This window comes from Lepidochelys kempii, chromosome 12 (genome assembly GCF_965140265.1).
Source record: "Lepidochelys kempii isolate rLepKem1 chromosome 12, rLepKem1.hap2, whole genome shotgun sequence".
Classification (NCBI taxonomy): Eukaryota; Metazoa; Chordata; order Testudines; family Cheloniidae; genus Lepidochelys; species Lepidochelys kempii.
In genome coordinates this window covers 9745935-9766674 of record NC_133267.1, presented here as the reverse complement: position 1 = coordinate 9766674, position 20740 = coordinate 9745935, and the positions used below count along the sequence as shown (strand labels likewise).

The 20740-nt window shown below is 45.3% G+C and overlaps 1 protein-coding gene across 2 annotated transcripts; it reads left to right on the top strand.

Annotated features, from left to right (window-relative positions):
• Window positions 1–2194: 2194 nt before the first annotated feature.
• On the top strand, window positions 2195–17326 carry OSGIN1 (oxidative stress induced growth inhibitor 1). 2 transcript variants are annotated; one of them, XM_073307533.1, is made up of 6 exons: window positions 2195–2280; window positions 8650–8754; window positions 12758–12894; window positions 13217–13408; window positions 13757–13848; window positions 14616–17326. In XM_073307533.1, exons 2-6 carry the CDS (start codon window positions 8688–8690, stop codon window positions 15631–15633), a joined length of 1506 nt encoding a protein of 501 aa, XP_073163634.1. In that variant the 5' UTR covers window positions 2195–2280; window positions 8650–8687; the 3' UTR covers window positions 15634–17326. The 2 variants fall into 2 exon arrangements, with proteins under 2 accessions (XP_073163634.1, XP_073163632.1); XM_073307531.1 differs by having other exon boundaries at window positions 2197–2325.
• The last annotated feature ends 3414 nt before the right edge of the window (window positions 17327–20740 follow it).

Genomic DNA, 20740 nt, shown 5'->3' with positions numbered 1-20740 from the left:
AGATTGGGTCCAGAAATTGGCATTTCTGTATATCTTTACTGGACAATGGAGTACCTGGAAGTTGTAGGGCTGCAGGGAAAGTTACCACTTCATGATCTGGGTATTGGTGTCCTTCATGGAGTTTAGCTAGTGGAAGGGAGTGTGGTCTGTGACGAGTAGGAAGGAATTCCCTAGGAGACAATAGCGAAGTGCCTCTATGGTCCATTTCACAGCCAGGGCCTCTTTCTCAATCATTGAGTAGTTCACCTCCCAAGGGAACAGCTTTCTACTCATGTAAAGGACTGGATTTTCCTCGCTTTGGAGGACTACTTCCGATGCATCTGTTTGCAAAATGAATTGTTTCGTGAAGTCGGGGTGTAAAAGAACTGGCCCCTGGATTAGCTGGCTCTTTAAGGTTCTGAAGGCCCTGTCACAGGCTTCCGTCCACTGTACCTTCCTGGGACTGGTGCTTTTCACCAGGTCAGTGAGAAGGGCAACTACTGTGGCAAATTTAGATACAAACCACCTGTAAGAGCCCACCAAGCCTAGGAAGTATCGCACCTACATTTTGGTTGATGACACTGGACAACCTGTCTGTTCTTGGACCTTGTCCACTGGGGGTGCATCTGAACCCATCCCACAGTGTATGCGAGTCACCTCTCTCTGTCCAAAGTGGCATTTGGCAGAATTTGCCTTCCTTCTCCCAGCTACCAGCGCTGGACCTGCTGGCTGCTTCCGGGGCATGTGCAACGCGGTGTCAGGACAGGCAGGAAGCCTGGCTTAGTCCCGCTGCACCACTGACCAGGAGCCGCCTGAGGTAAGCCTGCTCCCGAGCCCCTGCCCCAGCCCTGAGCCCCCCCTGAAGTCCAGACCCCCCTCCTGCACCCCAAAACCCCTCATCCCTGGCCACACCCCAGAGCCCACACCCCCAGCACAGAACCCTCACCCCCTCCTGTACCCCAATCCCCTGCCCCAGCCCAGAGCCCCCTCCCACACTCTGAACCTCTCATCTCTGGCCCCACCCCAGAGCCCTCACCCCCTCCTACACTCCAACCCCCGGCCTCAATCCGCAGCTCCCTCCCACACTCCGAATCCGTCGGCCCCAGCCTGAAGCCTCCTCCTGCACTCCAACCTACTGCTCCAGCCCTGAGCCCCCCCAAACCCAGAGCCCCCTCCTGCACTCCAAACCTCTCATCCCTGCCCCCACCCCAGATACTGTACCGCCAGCCCAGAGCCTTCACACACTCCTGCACCCCATCCTTTTGGCACAGTCCTGAAGCCCTCAAACCCAGAGCCTCCTCCTGCACCCCAAACCCCTCAGTCCCAGCCCCACCCCAGAGACCACACCCCTAGCTGGAGCCCTCACGCCCTCCCAAACGCCTGCCCCAGCCCAGTGAAAGTGAGTGAGGGTGGGGGAGAGCGAGCCACCGAGGAAGGGGGAATGTAGTGAGTGGGGCAGAGCCTTGGGGTAGGGGAGCAGCTTCAGGGAGGGGCCGGGGCTAGGGTGTTTGGTTTTGTGCAACTAGAAAGTTGGCAATCCTAATTGTAAATGGTGGTCTTGAGAGCCTTGGTCTTCACTAGATCGCACAATACCTGCATCAGTTTGGATGAAAAGTTGGACCCCTGGTCTGCCAGTATTTCACTAGGGGGCAGTGGTGTGTATGTAATATGCACTAGCCAGCTTCTTACAATAAAGTGTGGTTGAAATTCAAAATCTCAACCAGAAGGGGAGGACGTTGCAAATCCCCCTTCCCCCCATTTTTGTTGATCAGCTGTAATTACAATACTGCTGACTCTACATAGTCCTAAAAGATCCTTCAGTTTTAATGAAAGCATGCTGTGCTATCCTGCCATCCTTAATTACAGTAATTATTGCTGTGTCAGCTAGGTGTTTTAAATAAGAATAAAACTCCAAACACCACCACAATAAAACTCAGATTAATTTACACAAGACTCTTAAACTAAAAATAAAAAGGGATTAAATCTGAGTGTTGGATTCTTGTCATATGGGAGCAACAGGGGCATGGTTCCTTCCAGGCTGTTTTTCACCATATTTATTTCCTTTATACTATCAACTTAACAGCACAAAGTGACTCTGCATTGTTCGTTCATAAACAGGGTAAGTTAGGTAGTGTTGCTGACTCATGCTTATGAGCCATTTTCCTAGTCCCTCCCACCCAGGCTTCAACCCCACCTCCTTAAACTAGGAACTGGTTGCCTAGTATATTTAACAGCTGCCTTGGAGCTGGGAGCAATATACGGTCAAGATGCATGGGGTGTTCTGCTTCTCTAAAAATACAGGTACTGACACACAGACTTTCCTTCTCATCACCTTCATTTCCTGAGGTAAGAGGACTGTAGATGAATAAAGAAAGCTTTATTAGCCAGGCATGAGTAGCATATTGCTTTCTAGAATGGCACAAGGGAATGCTCTTAGAAAGAAGGTGTCAGCTTAATGAACCACATAACTGGATTGTTCCTCAGTTGTGTCTATGGAATGCTTTGCATTGGAATCACAAGAATAAGACTGACAAGGAGGGTCAGCAAACTTCTGTTGCTGAGAGACAAGCTTTTGAATTTACACAGAGAAGAAATGCAAGCAGAAAGATTCTATTAAAACTTTAGAAGGATGCAGTAAAGTTTAAACTGCACTCAACTGTTGGAGTTTCAGTATTTTAAAAAAATGAATGACTGAAATCAAATGACATTACAAAAAGCTGCCTATCAAATTAACAGAGAAACAGAAAACAACTGATGGAAACTGCTGTTTGTGACAAGTTTGTGTGGCTCCTGTTACACCTGAATCTCACAGAAACACCTGCAAGCTGCTACATTATTTACAGCTGCACTGCCCTTCTTAAAATCTCTCCATGTGTTGTACTGGTCTAGTTTTATGGTTCTTACTTAAGTAAGACTCCTGTGGATGACTCTGGGAGCTTTGGTTGCATCAGGGCAGCAGAACTTGGCTCTCGCTACTAAAGTTGCTCCAGTGTATTGCTAACAGATCACTGCTCACGCACGCGTGCTCTCTCTCTCTCTCTTCTTTGGATTTTTAATTCATTTCAGTTGTATTTTCAGGGTGCACTAGAGGTCACACTGGTTTGCTTTACATGAGTGATCCCTTTAAGCCCAATGGGAGTACATGTGTAAGGAGAGCAGGATTTGGCCCTAGATGGATAAGTTAGGCACTTCTCCTAGCCAGAACATTACCTAATCAGTGAGACACATTGGTGGTAATGAGGGAGATGGATTCTGGAGCACAGTAATAATAGAACAGAAAGCACTTCCAGATTGGGGCGGGAGGTGGGTTGCAGGAAGAGGAACATTTAAGGTGGAATTCTAAATTAGAAGCCAATACTATGAACAGAATCATTGAGCTGGCTGACTTTGAATACTGGGTGTTGTGTTTTACATAAAGGAAGGTGAAAAGGAAAACAACCTAGTTTCTTCTATTTGACCAGCTTCTTCCCCCATTGCACTTCCATAGCGAGTTCAGTATAAACCCTGGGAAAACTCCCACGCAGCTTAGGCACTTGTGCAATGCTGCTGAAGGTGAGTAGGATTTGACCCGCTGTCTGGATTTCAATGGAGGGAATGAGTCCTCTCCATTCTGAGAGTGATCCAAAGATTTTATCTTTGGCTCTAATGGCATGAGAGAATTTTTCCCTCCTGTGTCTTCAGCAGTTTCTAGTCTATATTGAGCTAAATCCTGGTTTCCATTCATGCAAATGAATGGAACACATTTGCAAAGGTGTAAACTGGTGCAGAACCTGGCCCATTGGTGTTAGCTTTCTTATTATAAAACAGGTAATTACTATAAACTATACAGGTGACAGCTGTAAAGCAGGGAGGGAATACTTCTTTAATCAATAGAGCTGTGCTAGGATAAGTATTAACTTATTTTCCATCACAGTTGTTTGCATATTACTCTACACAATAAGGAAATGGTATCCAGAGGTATTTGTCGCCTAGCTTTAGCAAGATGCACAGCAATGAAATTGGCATAAGGAGGTACACTTGGTTTTTATTTTATCTGTTTTAGTGCTAGTTTTATCCAGTCTGGGTTTGGATCTAAGACATCCCCCCAGTGTAGCCAGTGGTGCTACTCTTGCCAATAACTCTGGGTATAATTCCCATGAATGTCTCCTTCCTTTTACATATCAAAAGCCATAGAAGGGGGAATTGACTTATCGTGGGCAGTCCACAGCTCCTGGGCCTCTGCTGTAGGGGTGGATGACAGCAGAGCAGAACAGCTAGAGGCCAAGGCAACCTGCTACTGATGAAGGCAGAACTACACAGCTGGTTCTGGCCCATCTTGCCCCACCCACGTCCTCTAAAAGAAGCACTTATGCTGCTGCTGAGACTGCTGCTAGATATTATCTTACGCTGTGCTGCCAGTGGCTGGTTCATGGTCCATTGCCCATCTGCAGGCAGCATGCGGCCATTTTATCAGCAGTGTTTCTGCAGAGTGTTGGAGAAATACACACGGCTGTCTTTTAGGGACTTTGTATCCCTCCTCTTCCCCTGCTTAATCTAAACAAATTCTAGTCTGAAGGTGCATGGTTAGCTCTGCTAGGAAACCTAACACGGACCTGTATGTTGCGTGGAACAGCCATGGAGTCAGAGCTCCTGCCACTCTTCAGGCGGGCACTACCCAGGTAAAGTGCATTATAATTTATGCTGCCTGAGAGACTATCCTGCTGTATAGAATGGCAGTTCCAACTCCCTGGTCTCACACAGCCACCCCAACTGCTTAGAGCTGAACTCCTGCAATTGCATCTGGGGAGGGGGGAGAGATGTGGCTGTATAGCAGGGAGTTTACCATGTGCCTGTTTCTGATTAGCTCTGGCACATGGCTGGAATGCCTTATCCTTCAGCAGCAGGTAAAGTAGTTGTGAGTGGGAGGGTTGTAACCTGTCTGCATATAGTTTAGTGCTTTTTGTCAAGGCTACAATATGAGACTCTGCCTAGAAGCTGCACAGATAGACGTGAAAAGGAGGGATCAAGAAAGGAAGCGATTTAAAGGCAGAGTGGGAGGGAAGATGCGTCCAGTTAGACAGAAAGTCTCCACAGTTAGATTCCAGGGAAAGTTATTGTTAATTTAGTTTAGAAATTCACCATGCCACAGTCTGTGTATTGGTGCTGCTCAGATCCTAGTATGCCCAGAGGCAACACCAGCTGTCCTGCAATAGTTAAAGTTACAAGTGTGTTTTTCTATGACAGTGCTCTATTTATAGAGGACTTAGAACCTGGTTATAAAAACAGGCCCTGGGCTGATAAAAGTCTGAGACTTTACACTTATGTTCCATGATTACTATAGTTAGAACAAGTGATGAGCTGGAGCTGGTTCACGCGAACCGGTTATTAAATTTTGAAACCGGTTTAGAACCGGTTGTTAAAGGGGTTCAGCAAACTCTGGCCTGCAGGCCACATGCAGCCCGCAGGACTGTCTTGTCCGTCCTGCCTGAGCTCTCGGCTGGGGAGGCTCCCCTGAGAATTTCTACTCGCCTGGCAGCCCTGCGGTCCTTCAGCTTCTGGCAGCTCAGCACTGGTTCGAACCCCTCGTGTTTTTTTTTTTTTTTTTTTTTTTTGCAAATGCGAAATAACACAATTAAATTTGAAAACCTAAGTATAAAAAGGAAAAACTCGCCTTGCAGCAGTGGCTACTGTGGTTCCTGTCCTGCAGGGGTGGGTCTGGCTTCCCACTCTGGCCACCGCAACCTGGTGGCAGAGCGAGCAAGCTGCCCCACACATAAGTGCTGGAACTAGTGGGGCTAGGGGTGCTACTGCACCCCCAATTTGAACTAGTAATAACTCACATACATGGTTTCCGCCTCCCCCCCCCACCCCCAGTAAAAATTGTTCCAACGCCATCTGTCCCGTGAGGCTGGCCCCAGCTCCCTGCTTTGGGCATTGTGACTGGGCACATGGGATTGAAGCATTGCTCAGGTTTGGCCTGGTTGCCCCTCCGTCATGACGAGGCTGGGTCAAACCTGTGCAACACTGGGACCCCGTGTGGCAGGAAGCTGGGCCCAGCCATATGGGATGGGAGCAGCAGGAGCCATCTCTGTGGGGTGAATGCATGGCAGGCTCACTCTGCAATCTCCCCCCCCCCCCCAGGGGCTCCCACCTCTCCAGGGGCGGGACTCAACACTCCCTCCACCCCCAGCAAATACAAAATAAAAAGAAATCCCCCCTCCCCATTATAAAAAAAAAAATACAGAAGAATTTCACAGGCTCAAACTAGCTGAGCCTTTCCACAGGATCATCTGGTTCACCATTTAAATGCTTCATGCTTAACACTCACACACATTTAGTAGGCCATGATCAAATGTTACTTAATGTCACAATAAATCATTTCATTTCTTTCACCCATAAATTAATAACAGTTAAAGGCCAATAGATATCATTAGAGTTTTGATGCAGAAATATAGATATCTATGTGCTAATTCCTAATGACCAGGTAAGCATGGACTCTTTGGCATCACTCATTTCCAGGTGGTGGAATGCTGTCAAAAGAAACGGTACAAAGCAAAAAGTAGCCAGGACTTGATTCCAGAAGATCCATGATGCTTTTGTTTGTTCAGATGGGAGATGTTACTGGCTAAAACTGCATGTTTGTCTATTTTTTTTCCCTTGCATGAAAACACTGGCTATTTTGTGAACACCACCCACCAGTGTAACCTTCTTCAAAAAGTTAGTGAAATGCCTACTTTTTGACTTTACCAGTGCCAAAGCTGTCTTGCTTCTTGCCATTGGTCTATCTACCTATTGCATTTAATAACTGGTTTTTGATGCCCAGAAGTAAGATACTAACTTCCCTTCATCTTTCATGCAACATGGCTGAAATTCACTTTTGTGCAGATCTTCACCAGAAAGACTATACACAATGTACATAGGCCTTGCACTTTCTCTCTGCTCAGGGGTGAATTTTACCCTTTTGGAATAGTTACCATCTTCTGTTCCACAGCTGGCTACATTTCAGAGGCAAGTTACTCCAACACACAGAATATGTGAGAATTAGCAACATGAATTGAGATCCTGCCAGAGGAAAGGCAGTAGGTAAAAGACTAATTGCAGTTCATTTATGGCAAAGGGATATATTGTACAGTACAGGAGTATCAGCGTCTCAAAGACTATATTCAGAACCTGATTACTAGATTTTTTTTTTTTTTTTTTTTTTTTGAACTTCAAGGTAAAATTTGTGTGGCTTCTCATGCAGTCTGCTGGCAATTTAGTAGATTCTTGCATTAAGTAGTGAAGTACACTTCAGTTTAACTGAACTGCTGCACAGTTGGATGACATTTGTGGTGAGAGGATTATGTCAAACATTATGACCTGCCAAGCTTGTTTGGGAATGTATAGCACACTTACCAAAGATCTTTCTACACTCAATGAAAAGACGAGAATGCCCTGCTGAGCCAAGTCATTCCATTCAACGGATTCTGATAGGCTTTCAAAATTATGACCGTGTTAATTTAATTTCATTTTCTGGAGGCTAGCTGAAGATTTCTATTGAGAATGTTTGTCTAGACTTAGTAACAACAGAGAATTCGTAACCCTTTCTGGACTCAGTGGATTAGCAGCACTGAAAGTACAGATGACTAATACAAATTCATTCAAACAACTTTGGAATTATTTATTTACGGTGGGAAAGTCACTGCAGCCTCAAGATAGCAGTGAGTTAGGTGTGGCTAGCTTGCACTTAGTGTACATGCCTGGTCACTGTGCTGCTGAATTAAAATTGACAAGGGACAGGACAGGTAAGGGTTTACCAACCCGTCTCACTCCTATTTTCCTACTCAGTTGCTAGGAGATTGGATGATAGGTTTGTTATTTGTCACTGGATGGCTTAACAAGCTCTGATTCAGAACTCTACATATACATGGGATCTCAGTGTTGTTAAGGACCTATGTCAGATTAACAGATGGACATAAATAGTTTGTCACTCCATGAATGTGACAGTAACACCTCTCATTGCAAGAGAACAAGGATATTGCTTTTAAAAGAACTTGTTAACAACTGCACCCAGTGGTTTAGTGCTTTAGCAGTTCAAATTACTCAAACCTTTAGCAACGTGATGGGGCATTTTTTTTTGAAAATGATGCCAACAGCTTTCAAGTCTTCAAGCAGAAGTTTAGACTCAGATGCAAACTCCAACGCTCCATGAATGTGCAAATTTCTCTAAAAAGACAAATGTCACAAGAACCTCCTTGAAGAAATATGTTGGGTTAGCACAAACAGCTTGGAAAATTACCAAATGGCCCTTAAAGTCACTGTAACAAGAACTTAGCCCATGATATGTAGTGTTCATAGGAGAAGGGAAAATCTTCCCATGACCCATCTGCAACGTTCCCTGTTGTTTGAGTCCTTGGCCTGTCTTGAGTAGAGGCTGGCAGTTGTGTCATGTGGACCAAAAATGTCCATGAAGGACTAAAATAAGGACATCTTCTTTTGTTTAAGGTCAAATCCTAATTATGCCATAGGTTTCCAATACAAAATTTACACCTATACTGTATGGGAGCTGAAATTGAACTCCATTGTATGTAAAATGAGTGATAATATTTTAGATCAGCTGCTACCGAGGGCTATGAAGAGGAGAGAGTATTTGTTGTTTTTTTTTTTTTTAATAAAAAAAGAGTTAATGGTTGCGCTTTTTTGTCATTACAGGTAGATTTTTCTGGTCCTGAATCCTTTCAGATGTGAAGATGTATCCAGTGTTGAACAAAGTCCCAAACAAAAGTTATTCCAAACCACTTCCCATTGTTGTTATAGGTAAGTAATATTTTGGCAATGTAATCTGTGTTCTCCAGTGCGGTAGTCTTACTAAGACCTATTATATCTGACATCCTCATGCATTGTTCCAAAAGCTGTAATTAAATCTAGAAATGTTCTGGGAATGATATCCCCTCAGTTTTTGCTACAGTCAAGAAAGGATAATTTGGCTTAAGAAAATAAGAATATCAATGATCATTTATTACTGTTTTAAAACAGAATTGTCTGACCTTTAGGACATTCAGTTGAGCCTGTTTGTTTGTCTCATGGGTGTTTTGGAGCGGTTTGAAATTATTGTGTTGTGACTTTCACCTGGCAAGGAGTCAACTAGTGTTTAATTTTGTGACGTTTAGTGTTTGTTGAGTGTATGTGTTTAGGGCAGGAGTGAGCAAACTTTTTGGCCTGAGGGCCGCATCGAGTTTCTGAAATTGTATGGAGGGCCAGTTAGGGGAGGCTGTGCCTCCCCAAACAGCCAGGCATTGCCCAGCCTCCACCCCCTATTCGACCCCTCCGCCCTGCTTCTTGCCCCCTGACCGGCCCCCGCGACCCCTACGCCATCCACCCCACTGCTGCTCTCTGTCCCCTGACCGCCCCCAGAGCCCCTGCCCTATCCAACCTCCCCTCTCCTTCCTGACTGTCCCCTGTGACCCCTACCCCATCCAACCACCCCTTCTCCCTGATCGCCCCTGGATCCACCGCCCCTAACTGCCCACTGCTGCCCCATCCAACCCCCCTCTCCTTCTTGACTGCCCCCCCGCTCCCATTCAACCCCTTTGTTCCCCACCCTCTGATTGCCCTGACCCCTATCCACACCCATAGCCCCTGAGCACCCTCCCCCCTTACCGCGCTGCCTGGAGCACTGGGTCAGGCCAGGCTCTGTAGCTGCACTGCCCCGCCCCAGGAGCTCAGAGCCCCACTGCCCAGAGCCTGGCGCTGTGAGCTGAGGCTGAGGGGAAGGGGGAACGGGGGGGAGGGGCTGGGGGCGAGCCTCCCAGGCCAGGAGCTCCGGCTGGGCAGGACGGTCCTGCGGGCCGGATGTGGCCCGCGGGTCGTAGTTTGCCCACCTCTGGTTTAGGGTCTGATCCAAAGCTACTGAAGTCTCTGAGACTCTTTACATGGAGATCGATGGGGTTTGGTTCAGGATTACACAGTGAAAAATATGTGTAGTAGTTTAATTTTTAAAACAGCTGTTTGTAGGAATGCAAAAGTTATGCTTCTCTTCACAGTTTTAGAAAGCCAGTTAGTTTGATGTTTGAGTGAATCAGGAACAGGAACTTCTTGTTTGCAAATGCCCTCTTGAGGTTAGTTAGACACGCTCACTCTCATATCAGATGTGTCACTGACGTGATAAGCTATGACCAAGCAGAGGCTTCTCTGGCATAAAGGAGTCCTTCCCTTTTCACTCAAGCTTGTGCTTAGGTGCCTTGCTAAATTAAGACATGAGCCCCATTGACTTTCCTGGGAGTCAGTGCTTCAATGCTTTGCTAGTGCTGGGCTTGTTACATGCCCACCATCTAAACCAGGGCGAAATTCTCCCCAGTGGAGTGAGCCCGTACAAGGTTTATGCACCACAAAAGTTCCACTTAATCCTTTGTATAGTAGTTTTGTGAGGTGGACACTTGTCCCAGGGGGCTGAATCCTGAGAGGCATTCTTAGACAGACAATTGAGAAGCTTGTTTTTCTTGGGATGGGATTGGTAAATTCTTGGTACTACCTTTTTAAAAGGGTCCAATTCCAAAACAAGTTTAACTTAAAGACCACTCTGAGTGTTACCAGTGCAGAGATTTCGCCCCCTGCACGGGAGAAGGGAGGCTCTGGTTTTTTGAGCAGCTCCAGGAACATTGCCAGCTGGAGATTGCTGGAGAGTACTCCAGGGGTTGTCTATACTGGCTCTGTGACAGCTGAGAGCTCCCTCGTGCCAGGGCAGTCAGTTGATCAGATCCAGCTGCTGTCTGGTTCCTTGTGCCATTGAAGTGGCATGAAGGGACACAAAGGCAGGAGTGTATCTGGCCTACTTTATGGGACTTAAAGATTCATATTTATAAATGCAGCTTTGTCCATAACTCTGCCTCATGTAACCAGATGTTTAAATACTGGACAGGAACTCTGATGTAACCCCAACAACAAAAGAGCAAGTTAAGGATGACTTATATCCTGGTTCTGTTTCAAGTTAATTATTGGGGTTTTATTTCCATCATTATTTACACTTGGCTTTTTCTCTAATCTAAGTGAGAACAGTGTTAGGAATAGAATTGAGAAGTGGCCTTTGCTCCCTGCAGTTCATTGCTCCCAGAGCAGGGATTATGTCCACAATGCTATGAAAGTGCACACAGAATGTTACAGGCTGCTGAGTCACCCTGACTGGTTTTCTGACACTGCATTATGTAATGGTGATTAGTCATATACTAAAGAGCAACAAAGCTTTGAGCTGTAGAGGCTGACAGCTAGTTATATAGACACTGTAAAATATTAAACATATTGGAAAACAGCCACGTGAAAACTTTCCACACACTACTCCACTGTACACTGACATAGAGTATGTATATTTGCTTCTGAAGCCAGTTGTTGGGTGGTCAGTAGGAAAATTTTAGCCATCCAGCTATTTGTTCAAAGTGTCATATTTTGAGGAGTGGTGGTGGTGGGGGAGGGAGAGCTCTTTGCCCAACCTCCAGCTCACTGCCTCCTTCCAGTGAATAGAAGGAGAGAGAACAAAGACAGGAGAGAACTAAACCTATAGGGCTGATTGGAGACCTACTGTAATCAATAGCAACTCCATTAGCTTCAGTTAAATCAATCAGTCAACAGGTTAGAGAGCGTCCAAATTTAAGGTGAGAAATTTGGCCAGTTTCAGAACAGGGTCTTCTGCAGAATCAGTGACCAGTATCCCAGTGACTAGAGAATTGGCATATGAGACATTGTGTGCCCACCCCCTGCTCTACATATCTTCTGTCACATAGTGGTAACTGGGAAGAGTCCAGGTCTGAATTCCTTGGCCCTATGAGGTAATACCTTGAAGTGAGCAATAAAGATCCTACATCTCTTCCTAATAACCTACTTGCTTCAAAATGACTGTAGACAGTGGCGTTGAGCAGTAGGCACCAAGGACTTGATCCTGCTGTCTGATGTACGGCAGCACCATCTCAGATATTCGCTATCCCACGTGAATGCACATCATAGCAGTGTCTGATTTTTCCTTCAAGATTATGAAGTGATGCAAGTTGCATTTAGGCAGGAAAGAATGAAGCCTTAACTCTTCTGGGGTTTGAGCCCCCCCCCCCCCTTATCCATATACAAATCACTCTGACTCAGGTCAGCAAGCACTCAAGACGTGGGAATTAGGACCCTGCTAGGGGGTGGGTCAGAGCCGGAGTCCAGCTGTGGCTTGGGTCCTGTCGTTTTACAGTGTGGACTAGGGTCAAGCTGTAGACCTGAGTCAGAAGCACAGCTGTGATCTGGGTGCAGCAATTGTAAACCCAGGTTTACAATGCAGTGCGAGTGCTCAAACACAGGCTTGGAAACAGAGTCCACAAGTGTGGGTCCCACAGCTCTGGGTGTAGTGTGCAGTGTGTGGATGTACCCTCAAAGTCCAAGAGCAGGTTTAATTCCTGAACATCATCCTTTGAAAAATGCAGCTCTCTTCCGAGCCTGCTATTTTGCCAGTGTTTGACAAAACCCCAGCTTATTAGTGTCAGTAGCACTAAGAGGTCCCAACTGGGATCAGGGTTCCAGGGTGCTAGGCTTTGTACGTAGACCTTGTAAGAAACAGCCCCTGCCCTGAACAGCTTATAATACAAATAGATATGACAGACAAAAAGGGAAACAGAGAAGTGAAGTGATTTCCCCAAGGCCATGCAGCAGAACCATGGTTGACTTGAGACTAGAACCCAGTTCTTCTGAGTCAAAATCTATCCACTGGACCATACTGCATATCTGGTAAGATGCTTTAAAAGGACTATTGTTCCAACCACAGTGATGCAATATTAATTTAATTGTGTTTGTTCAGGGAATGGTCCTTCAGGAATTTGCCTTTCCTACCTGCTGTCTGGTTATATCCCTTACATCAAAAGGGGCTCTGTTCATCCTCATCCTATTCTACAGAGGAAACTAGAGGAAACACCAGAAGTCTCCATTATAGACCAGGTTTGTATCAAATGAATTTGCCTTTTACCAGGAAGAAGTAGATGGAACACATCACCACCATCATATGCCCAGAGCATGCTGGCAACAGAAGCCTTAAGCATGGGTTAATTTGTTTCCCAAATCATGACGGTATATAGGGCCAGCACAAGGGCTATGCGCTGCTCAAATCATCCAGACCGGGCTTATGTGCCATATCGGACTTATTCTGACTAAGAGACGTTCAGCTCTACTGAGCACCTAATGATATTACATTACTGCTGCATTTTGAGGTGATCTCATGTGTTCTATGATGCAGGCTCTAAGTATCTGCCTTGTCTTTTAGGATCTGGAGTACCTGTCTGAAGGTTTGGAGGGACGATCCCAGAGCCCCGTGGCTCTTCTTTTTGACACTCTGCTGCGTCCTGATACAGACTTTGGTGGAACTGCAGAATCTGTCCTCACTTGGTGGCACAAGACCAACAGAGCCATTCCCCATCTGGTCCTTGGCAGAAACCCTCCTGGGGGTGCCTGGCATGTATGTAGACATGAATGCTTAACTTTATGAAATATGTATGACACAATAGTCAGTATCATGATTAAAGATGTAAAGGGTTGAACAAGCTAATCAGCCAGACAACCAGGATCCAGCAGGGCTCTGCTTTTACACCCACCAAAAAGTGAGCTGGTTTGAATGTGCAGGAGAGATTTGCCCTCCCAGCCTACTACTGCCGTTTGTTCCATTCAAACATCTGGATCAGCCGAGGTCCCTTGGTGACACTAAAGTTTGATTTACTGGAACTTAACAGAACAGTGTTCCTGTTCCATTAGTGCTTATTTCCTTTCATTTTCAGTTGCTTAACTCATTCGGTGTTTGTTCTTGCAGTTTATTGAGGGATCTACGATCACTTTGAGCCAAGGGGAATGGATGGGACTTCCAGACCTTCAGCTCAAAGACTGGATGAGGAAAAAGAGGAGGTGAGGAGACTGCCCAAATAGCCAAAGGATTTTTGGGCAAATAAGTAATCTGGTATGAAGTCCAGCTGGCTATCTATTATGGCCAGTTTCAGTGAGTCGAAGAAATCCCCAAGAAAAATCTATTTGGTACTCAGTGCTGGTGGTATAAATTCAGAGTAACTCCATGGACCGCAGACCAGTTAGTTCTGAATGTACACTGGGGTAACAGATCAGCATGTGGCCAGCAGTTACATTTAAAAATCTGAATTAATCGGTGTGGAAACCATAATTTTGGGATAGTGTAGCCCATTTATATATTGTCCCACATTTACAAGTATTCTAATCAGACAGATGTATAGTGGGACAAAGTACAGTGTAATCATTCAGATGTTAGATTGCAAATACTTAGGCTACTTTTGCTATTGTTAGAATGTACATGCTATAAACCTAGGTCTGGAAAAGCTCACGAGAAAAAAATAAATTGGAAGTGATAGGGAGGGTAGTAAAGGGGTAAATATGTTGCTAAAGTTTTTGTGGGGTTTTCATATCCAACTGTATTGCCTCTTCCAATTATTCCTGATAGTGAGCCCAACTGTTCAGACTTGTGTATTAGGAGTAATTCCACTGAAATCAATTGGATTGCTCTGGGGTAAAACTAGCAAGGAAGAGAATGCAGGCCCAGTTTCTCCATTAGTGCCAGGATAGATAGCCCTTCAGTACATGCAACTGAGGAGGGAGAAGCCTCTGAATTTCACTGTTCAACCATCATTTATAATATCCTGTTACAGGGGCCTCAGGAATAACAGAGCCACAGCAGAAGACATTGCTCAGTATTACCAACATTATGTGGCAAAGAAAGGGCTGCAGAAGAACTTTATCTGTGGGAGTGTTGTGACATCTGTGAGGAAAGTGAGCCCAGATGTAAGCTCCAGCTATGCACAGCAGGATTCTGAGGGGAACAGTGACTCCTTCTGGGATTTCCCCGAGAAAGAGAAGGAAGATGACCAGATTGCTAGTGGAAATCTTTTCCAGGTGGATGGATTCATCAAAAACATTAATGGTGGTCAGCAACCCTTCTCCATCTATGCAGAGAATGTGGTTTTAGCCACTGGAACATATGACAGTCCAACCAACCTTGGAGTTAATGGAGAGAACCTTCCTTTTGTCCATCACAAACTCTCTGCCCTTGAAGAAGCAGTGAAGAACAAGAAGGTTAGCATGACATCAGATCCAGTCTTGATTGTAGGTGCCGGGCTGACAGCTGCTGATGCAATTCTCTTTGCTCACCATTGCAACATCCCAGTGATACACGCCTTTCGCAGAAGGGTCAACGATCCAGGTCTCATCTTCAATCAGCTCCCCAAAATGATGTATCCAGAGTACCACAAAGTCCACCAGATGATGAAAGAACAGTCAGTTGCTTGTCCCGGGCCATATGAATGTTATATCAGCCTTCCTGAACATCATGTCCTGTCCTTCAGAGAGGACAAGAAGTGTGTCTTCCAGGATAAGAGCGGTCACCAGAAAATCTTTAACATTTCTATGGCTTTTGTTCTCATTGGCTCAAACCCCAACCTCTCCTTCCTACCAAATAATGGCATTGACTTGGCAATTGACAGTGAGCAGCCAGTCAACTCCAAGAGGAACCCTATCGACGTTGACCCATTCACCTACCAATGTGTTCAGGAGAAAGGGCTTTATGCTGTGGGGCCATTAGCTGGGGACAACTTTGTGCGTTTTGTGCAGGGAGGGGCTCTGGCTGTTGCCAGCTCTCTGTTAAAAAAAGCAAACAAAAATCCTCCTTAACAAACAAACTGCCCTAAGCCAAAAGCGTTCAAACGGGTGATTCCTATTCTCTTTGAGAAGTAAGGCATTTGACATGTGCACTTTCCCCTGCGGTACTCTCCAGGGCAGTTCAGAGTGACCAAACTCTCAGTGGGTTCATTTGGGAATGATAAGTCAGCAAGTACATGGTTTGGGATTTAGATCTCAATGTTGCCAACATTTCTGCCTTGCTAAAAGGTCGAATTCAGGTGCAACCAAGGGAATAGCCCCATCCCTGCAGAGCTTTGCACTAAGGGAATGGGGAACTTGCATCCTAGCTTCGAATAGCTGGGGGCAAAGCCACAATCACTTCACCATATAAATGTCTTGCAGGCTGCAGCTGGTTGAAAAGAGTTCTCATCCTTTAACTATTTTCTTGGTGGCCATATTGGCAAGCCCTGTGTTTAGTTAGTCCTTTTCAAATGTTACTGGGTAAATACAGGCAATACTACACAACACACAGTTGTTGCTGTTTCATGCGCTTATGTGGCACAGCTCTACGCTGTTCTTGCGATGCAAAAGTCCATTGAAAGCTGTGCTGCAAGTGTTCTGTGCACCTAAACCAGAATTCTGCCATTAGAAATGGTCACAAAAGCGTTGCCTGAAGGGCTGCTGTAGCAGTCCTCTTCTCCTGCAAGGAGCACCACCACCATGTTCTGTGTGTCCTATCTTTGGATGCAGCACACTTGCATATCTGTCTCTTTTTTGGAAGACTCCTTTTCAAATAATGGTACAAACGTACTCCTGTTGAGTGCACAATCTTTAAAGAGCTAGAAGGCAGAATGATCGAGTGTAACAGTGCTGCATTCTTAGAGACCTCTTTAGGGACACCAAAACCAAAGTATAAAGAGGAATTATCCTTGGTTGGTGGGAACTGATTAATACTCCAAATTCATCCTGCTCAGTGGAATTGAATGTTTGTTTTTTCTTTGGGAAGCTTTACATTACATATTGTAGTATGGATTCCCAATATAGGATTATTTCAGGAAACAGGTTCTGTAAATCAAAAATGGCATTCCACAAATTGTTCTTGAAAGAGAAGAATTGCACAATTGCTTTTAGTTGTTAAATTGCTTTAGTCTATTTACTTCATTATGAAAAATTCAAATATAGAAGAGATCCTAGATTAATACTGGAAGAAAACATTCACTATAGATTTCTGGATAACTGTGTAACAAGATCTACCTGCATTTGAACAATGGCCCTGATCCTGCAAGGCCCCTGTATATGAACTTCAATGGGAGTTCCACATGGAGAACACAGTAGTCTCTCTGCATATAAGGCCTGACTCTGCTCCGCTTAGTGGGGCAAAACTGCCGTTGACACAGCAAGATGGGCCGAATGAGGCCCAAAGAGGCCACTTTACTGTGTGTGGAAGTTGATGTGCGCAATCCTTTCACGTAGCTGCTGACCTGGAATAGTCAGGCACTTCACTAAGTGCATACAATGCCAGCAAGTCTTTCAGAAACTTTCCACACACAGAGAAAATGTTAGTTTGTAACTGCCTGGTCCCAGAAGTTTTTAAGCAAGGCAGGTGTAAGGAACACATCTGGCCTTTGTGTTGCTGCTGTGTCTTAGCAATGTTGTACAGCACTCTGGAAACTAACTGTTTTTGTATTTTCTAAGTTAGCTGTATTTTATATGTGGAACAAGTTTAAATAAAATTTAAAACTTATTCCAGGTGAATTCATTTATTTGAGCTGTAGCTGAATCAGTGACCAAGGTGGCATGACCTATAAGTCAGGAGTTATGCAAACCATTCATCACAAGGATTACTGGTAGGGTCCAGGAAATTACTAAAGAGGATTTACAAACTACAAATAATTAAAAGGGAAGCACTGCTCTTGATGATTTGACTTCGAGTCTCCCTTGGTCAGATGAGATGAAAAGCAACAAATGGAGAAGGTATTGATTTTCATAAGGTTATAAAGAACCCTGAAAAGAAAGCAAGCCAGATCTTACCCCTGTGTCAGCCCAGTAAGCCAGCTGTGAACAAAGGAGTTTTGCAGGAGTCTAGCAGACACTGAATCCCTTGCCCGCTTAAAGCTTGACTAGCTGCTCAGTGACCATTACTAGTCCCATCTTGGGTTTACCAGTGCATGTATTGATTCACTGGTCCCGTCACACTCTACCCAGTTTTGGCCTATGGCAGACCTCTGTGGCTGGGGTGGAGGGAATCCCCACAGAGCACAGCATGTGGGCTTCACACACCTTGCTCCCAACCACACATGGATGACCTGCACTTTTGCTGCTACTTTCAGGGCCTTCTACAAATCAATTTCCACAAACAGATAGTGGTGTGGGTATCTCATTCTCCACTTCAATGAAGTCTGTGGAAATGGACAGGGGAGCTGAGAGCCATGGAACCAAACTATAAACCCTGTATATGATAACCATTTCAAGCTAGGGGGTGCAACAGCACCCCTAATTCCAGCACATATGGAAATAGGATGCACAGAAACTCAGAGTATCAAGGATTAACATTGTACACCTATCTTCCACAAAGGTATAGTACAAGTAAACAACACTGTATTCTGTCAGGGTTCCTTCCCCACTCTGAACTCTAGGGTACAGATGTGGGGACCCACATGAAAGACCCCCTAAACTTATTCTTACCAGCTTAGGTTAAAAACTTCCCCAAGGTACAAACTTTGCCTTGTCCTTGAACAGTATGCTGCCACCACCAAGCGTTTTAAACAAAGAACAGGGGAAGAGCCCACTTGGAGATGTCTTCCCCCAAAATATCCTCCCCAAGTCCTACACACCCCCTTTCCTGGGGAGGCTTGAGAATAATATCCTAACCAATTGGTTACAAAAGCATCAAAGACCCAAACCCCTGGATCTTGGAACAATGGAAAAATCAATCAGGTTCTTAAAAGAAGGATTTTATTAAAAAAGAAAAGTAAAAATCATCTCTGTAAAATCAGGATGGAAAATACTTTACAGGATATTCAGATTCAAAACACAGAGGATCCTCCTCTGGGCAAAACCTTAAAGTTACAGAAAACAGGAATAAACCTCCCTCTTAACACAGGGAAAATTCACATAAAACAAAAGATAAACTAATCCGCCTTGCCTGGCTTACCTATACTGGTTGCAATATTGGAGACTTGGATTAGGCTGGGTTGGAGAAGATGGATTTCTGTCTGGCTTCTCTCAGTCCCAAGAGAGAACAAAGACCACAAACAAAAGCCTCTTTTCTCTTTCCTCTCCCCCACCCCCAAGATTTGGAAGTATCTCGTCCCCTTATTGGTTCTTTGGGGTCAGGTGCCAGCCAAGTTAGCGGAGCTTCTTAACCCTATACAGGTAACAGGATGTTGCCGCTGGCCAGGAGGGACTTTCTAGCACTGTATACAGACAGGGGGTTACCCTTCCCTTTATATTTATGACCTATCCCAATTAATGTGTATGGGGCAGAAGGCTCAAGGGTCCTGATGTACCACAGGGCCCAACCCCCACTGGTCCCCAGGATTTGTGGGGGCCCAAGGCCATCTGTGTATTGGTGTCTCTGCATTTGCCCCTGGAGACCCTGACAGCATAGCTCTGATGAGAGTGCACTGGTACAGCATATTCCCCACCCCCTACTATGGTTTCTTCTGGCATCCTCCTTAATAGCTATTCTTGCCGTGCAGGGTATTCTGTGAGGCAGGTAATAGAGCCCTAGTCTATGCTTCCTTTTCTGGGCAGTTTCTGTGGGTCATGGCCAAGGAAGTGATAAGTATCTCTTCTGCCCAAGCCACTGCTCCCCTAGTCCCTTGCTCTTCACCCTGCACAGATCAGTACAGAGGCCTGGGCAGTGTCTAGATGAAAGAGGCCAGAGCCACAGAGCCCTGCTCTGCTGGGGGGAAGGTCCATGCACACTCCCTCGCTGGCTTCTGGAGTCTTTGAATAATTTGACTGTCCTGTCATTGGTTCCTGGCTTCACTTGAATTTCATTGTCTGCACAGAGGTCACAGTGCTGTAAGTTTTCAGTTTCACGCTGTATTTGTGGTCCGGTTGAAAAGATCACTACACTTGGCAGAATGCACCTTTCTTAAAATAGATGTTCTGGCCAAGCCTAGCATTCCTGCATCAGCAGCAAATGGAGCAGAGTCCAAGAACCAATGGGTCATCTAAAAACATTGGACTGCATGGGCAAGGAGGCTGGGAATAACAGGTATTTATAGGAGTGACACTAGCTGAAACACTGCAGCTATGCATGTCATTAAATCCAAGCTCATGGAGTAGAGCTCATACAGTACATTCCAGCCGCAGAGGCCATGTCACTAGGATCTAGTCTAGTATCTATATGTCAGCTTCTCAGGATCAGGGTAAAAACCACCCCTTTCCAGTTGAGGGGGCTTATTTAAAAAGTATTAGCTGGCTTGCTTTTCCCAGTGGGAATCAATGTATTGCATGCTGTGGAGGATGAGAAAGGGAAGGAGGTTTAGCAACAGGTACATAGGAAATATCCTGTGTCCCATCCTGCTACAATACTGAGGAAATAGTCCCCTCTACAAGACAATTTACTGCTCAGTGAGTAACAAATCCCCAAGGGCAGGAGTATGTCGTGTAAATCAAAGCCAATTATCTCCCACTTCTTTCTCTGCAACACAGAAGACCATTGTAAAATACGCTTTTACATTAGTCACTGGAGTCAATGGACATGCACCACTGCTGGGTGAGGGTGTTGTTAACCTTTTGTAACTCTGACTGATATCATGTGACAGGGGCCAGGAAACAAAGCTTAGTTTCTTAGCAGTAGAGAAACATTATTTCATCAAAGTTTGATGATTTGGCAAAATCAGAATGTTTTGCAGACAGTCCAAGGGACCCAGGCTTGGTTTCTTGCCAGCTTGCCTGCCCAGCTCCACGGCAGTCAACCTGCTAACCCAGGGAGCCCAGGGCTTCCAGAGTTCACGACTCCGTGGTTCCATTCCCTGCTGGAGAATTTGGAAGTTTGTAGGGTTTGCTCCTAAAACAAAATGTCAAAGTATCCCCCATCACAAAACCTCTTTAGTACGTACTGTACAGAAGCCTCCAGTCCAAAATTAAACTACACGAGGGGTTCTCCAGCTATCTTATTCTGAAGACCATTTTGCAAGAGAAA

Excerpts from the sequence above, each read along its gene's own strand:
- OSGIN1 (XM_073307533.1), top strand. The coding sequence starts at position 8,688 with ATGTATCCAGTGTTGAACAAAGTCCCAAACAAAAGTTATTCCAAACCA. Across the intron at positions 8,755-12,757 it reads ACTTCCCATTGTTGTTATAG|GGAATGGTCCTTCAGGAATT; the intron begins GTAAGTAATATT and ends GTGTTTGTTCAG. Across the intron at positions 13,409-13,756 it reads CTCCTGGGGGTGCCTGGCAT|TTTATTGAGGGATCTACGAT; the intron begins GTATGTAGACAT and ends TTGTTCTTGCAG.